At 41.9% G+C, this 4,557-nt stretch overlaps 1 protein-coding gene across 2 annotated transcripts in view; it reads right to left on the bottom strand.

The window, feature by feature from the left end:
- LOC108787133 (trafficking kinesin-binding protein 1-like) overlaps positions 1-4,557 on the bottom strand; it is a 52,416-nt gene continuing 47,859 nt past the window's right edge. For both annotated transcript variants that reach the window (XM_018556601.1, XM_018556602.1), the window contains one exon: positions 1-606. In XM_018556601.1, the coding sequence (XP_018412103.1) occupies positions 129-606 (478 nt within the window). In that variant the 3' untranslated portion in view covers positions 1-128. The remainder of the gene's footprint in view (positions 607-4,557) is intronic.

The raw sequence follows: 4,557 nt of genomic DNA, 5'->3' as shown, positions 1-4,557 counted from the left end.
AACAAGGGTCTGTGGTCTTCATATTCCAGGAATCTTCATCTTCTGTACACATCCTGGAAAGTCCACTCAGTGCAAAGTTTTTACCGTACGTTCTCATGCTGCCTTGTTGGGCCTTTGTTGATGTGAATTTAGCTTGGAGGTTTTTCGTCCCCTGTTGTGCTCTGGAAAGACACAATACCCCTTTCAACAACCCGATTCAAGCCAAGCCTCTGTAATTGTCCCACCAAGTTCAGGCTAAAGATGCTTTTCTGGACTGGAGCAGAGTCTGATGTCTTAGTCACTCTAGCCCCATCCACAAATGATCTTCCAAAACCCAGACCCCTCAATGTTCTACCCCAAACCAATGGAAAGAAAGAAGAGTGTACAGCTGGAACAGGTGGTCTAATTTCATCTTCTGATGTGGTCAACTTGTTGGGCTCAGCAGTGGCAGATGATATACCATGTTCCTTAAGCAGGGTAACTAGTCCCATGGGAGTGTTGCGTCCAGAGCCAGTCTGTTCATGGCTTGCTGTGGCAGAGGTTACTGGTTGGTCCTTTTGAGTATCTAGATTTAGGGAACTTATGCTCTCAAGGCTTCCACACGAAGGAAGGAGTGTATTACGAAGACTGAGAAAGAAAGCACAAATAGAGACGTTAAAACGCAGATAAATTAGGTCTTCTCAAACACTGGTTCTCTCCCATATATCTCCCACTGGAAAAACATAAGAAATATTCCTGCCAGAACAGACTTCGACTTCGATTTTCTCATTCCTTACTAGACCAGTTTATTGTTTATTGATCATAAACTGATGATGCCTATACTTATTATGGCCTTTTGTGTAAAAACTGAAGTAACGATGGAGTTTTCACTTTCTACTACTCTTTTCCAAGTAATTTGGGCAATGTGAATATAGCTTGGAGGATATTTGTCCTCTATTGTCCTTTGGAAAGAGACAATACCCCTTTCCACCACCTGATTCAAGCCAAGCCTCGGCAATTCTCCCATCAAGTTCAGGCTAAAGATGCTTTTCTGGATTGGAGCAGAGTTTGATGTCTTAGTCACTGTAGCATCATCCACAAATGATCTTCCAAAACCCAGACCCATCAAAGTTCTACCCCAAACCAATGATCTTCCAAAACCCAGACCCATCAAGGTTCTACCCCAACCCAATGATCTTCCAAAACCCAGACCTATCAAAGTTCTACCCCAACCCAATGATCTTCCAAAACCCAGACCCATCAACGTTCTACCCCAACCCAATGATCTTCCAAAACCCAGACCTATCAAAGTTCTACCCCAAACCAATGATCTTCCAAAACCCAGACCCATCAAACTTCTACCCCAAACCAATGATCTTCCAAAACCCAGACCTATCAAAGTTCTACCTGACCCAATCTGTAACACTACAGATTTATTTTATACATCATTTCTATACATACTATCGTTTTCGTATAAAATGTAAATAAAACCTTAAAGTCACCCAGTAATATTATGGCCCTGATTAATCAAACTGCAGCAGCACTTAGGGTGTGCAAAATGACACCTGAAGCATGCGGAAATGGCCTCTAAATCAATACTATTACATGCCATTTTAGCATACCTTAAAAGTGAATCTGACACTTTGCCCATTTAAAGCAGGTGAATCTTACTCTTCCGCTATCCTGCTAACCTGCTGGAGCCCAGAGCGGAAAGCCTTGTGTAATAGGTCAGTGTTGGTCTGTGTCAGAGCTTACACTCTAATAACGTGCCCCTGTGTAGCTGCTCAAACACCAAGCACTGCATTGTGGGAGGAACTGGAGAGCATTACATGCTCACCTATATCTGGAAGTATGGTGTATTTTTCTTCAAAGGCTCCAGCAGGAAAACGAATCGGTGGGGGAGTGTTACAAGACCAAGGTAAAGTCTTCAAAGTGACAGGTTTACTATAAGTGTTGTTGCAGCTTGACGAATCAGGCTTTTATTTCCTATATGCATGTTAAACATGTGTGCTCCTGGTATTACATCACATGAATACTGAAATATGAAAATAAGCATTAGCACAAAAGGCAGACATTGCGTGCCAATGACACAGTCAGAAATGCTTATCATTTACTCACTGGTCTACACAACATTTTACATTTTAGTATTGAGAGTTTTACTAGCATAGAAGCAGGTTTGTTTCCTTCTCATTAATGATTTCATATTTGTGCAAACCCCATAGCATACCAGGATTTTTTTTTAGGGATCACAGAGGCATTAAAATATAGTATTGGACATGAAAGGTGTCTAGAACAGGGGAATGGGGAGAAGGGGGGTTTGCCCCTTTGCAGACCAGACAGGTATGCTTTAAATCAGTGGTTCTCAACTCATGGGTCGCGACCCAAAAGTGGGTCGCGAGCCCTTCTGCAGTGGGTCGCGGCGCCATCACGGCAATCACGGGTCGCCATCAGGGCAGCATCACGGGTCGCGGCGCAATCACGGCAGGCTTGTATTAATGGATAGAAAGCCTGCCGTGATTGGATCAGCGCTGAGCCAATTAAGGCAGGCTTTCTATTCATTCATACAGGCTTTGTATTAATGAATCGATTACTGCATTGTACCACGCAAAAATCGCACCTACCGCAAATTCTGGTGTGGGAGTTGTGTTGCATTGCCATTCATTTGAACGGCACCCCAAACGCATCTCCTGTACACAGTTTGATTGCCCGCATCGGAACGTGCGGTACCTCAATGCCGTGCGTTCCAATGCGGTGCGACTGTGGTCGCGACGTCATGACCAAGGACAAATGTGGGTCCTGAGGTTACACAGGTTGAGAACCACTGCTTTAAATAATCCAGCCACTGCAATAATTTTTGGATGGAATGGGAAAAGAATAGAACCCCTGTTAAATTTTTATCACTGTTGGTGTCTCCACTAGGAAGATTTATCTTGGTCTTGGTTACCACTGTCAGCAGGCCAAAAAATTATGGAAAATCCAAACTTGTTGAGTGATCACCAAAAGAGACGAGCCTAAATCTTCCAATGAGGACACGTGCACCTCTAATTTGTATTCTTCTACTCATTGTGAGACCAGTGAATGAATGGCAAGGCTTTCTTACAGTCAGTGAGAGGTTAATGAAGACAGGTTGGGTTAGCACATGCAAGAATCCGTGGAAGCGGTTAAGTATTAGTGAGAGATAGACTTCTCCATTACTATGGATCAGGGCTCAGGTAAAACTGCACAGACCTGTGACTTCACTATAGCAAAGGCATCTAGTCCACTTCCCTTTATACCATAAAGAGCAAAATACATTATTTTCGTTAGGGTCGTATTAGAGTTTCTGGTGGAGTCACACTGATTACTGATAACCAAGTACCCAGTTTGTCTCTCCAACTTTATGACAAAAAGAAGGGCGGAGAGATAATCAATTCTTATCTACCTTGTACTCGTATGCCTGTAGAGTTCTGAAGTATTCATTAAGCCCAACCCAAAATGTACACTGGAAGCCATGTTGTCTGTTATAAACATCAACGGTAGTTGAGCAAGAAAGAGCACCAAATATATGTCTTAAGAATCCAAAGGACTTTATTAATTCCATGATTGACAGCAGAAAAGCAAAAAAACAGCCAACGTGTTTTTGGGGGACAGACAATCCCCCCTCCTCAAAGCTTTAACAGTGAAAAAAGTGTCAAGTGGACTCAATACAAAGAGCTCCTAGATATATTAACCTAAGTCAAGAGATTGATCCCTGTGTAATGGTGCCCGTGTCAGCGGCAGAGTAGTTCTGAAACTGGTACAGCTCCTTACATCTGCCTGGAGATCAGTGAATCCTTCACTGGCCTTTAAAGGCATAAAGATACAACACAGATAAATGTTATTTACTAACTGCAATGATCAAATCTCTCGAAATAGGTAGACCTTGCCCCTTGACAATCATTGTCCTGATATTGTTACAGATTATGTCTCTGTCCCATTTGTTTGTGATTGGATGTCCCAGCTTGCAGGTACATAGGACATTCAGGACAAAAAAAAGATATGCATACAATGGTTATGCCTTTCAAGAAATGGCTTGCACCAGTTTTGATAGACATAAGAGATTAGATTAGATATAACATATCTGCTAGCAGCAGACATATTTATGTGGATGGAGAGCTCCTTAGGAATAAAGAGAATGGACCAGAATTCACTGTCTGTAAAGTCACATCTGGCAAATTCGGTGCAGTATTTGAACCCGGAATATATATAATAGAAGTCTGCAGTAACCAGGAGGACAACTCAGTGACCAAAGACCTCACCAGTTAAAACAGCATACCTCTCAGTCCTGGATATATGTCTGACTTCTTCAGATTTAAAAAAAAGTCAGTCATATGAGGGCTAAGCCACTCTTGAAGGTCAGCCCTATCAGTTTTCTATAAAACCATGAGGCCACCAAGATACACATGGCTCCTTAAAGTGTCACACAATTAATGAACAGTACTTAAATAATATGCTGATAGTTCTATGAGGATAAACTTTGTAAATGTAATTGGTAAATATTCCAAATTATCAGGATACTGTTCAGGGATCAGGCTTGAAATGTATATATATATATACACATACATACACACACACACATAT

This window comes from Nanorana parkeri, unplaced genomic scaffold, assembly GCF_000935625.1.
Source record: "Nanorana parkeri isolate BGI_ZX_2015 unplaced genomic scaffold, ASM93562v1 scaffold242, whole genome shotgun sequence".
NCBI lineage: Eukaryota > Metazoa > Chordata > Amphibia > Anura > Dicroglossidae > Nanorana > Nanorana parkeri.
Note: the sequence above shows the minus strand (reverse complement) of the source record. Positions and strands in the feature narration are given on the sequence as shown.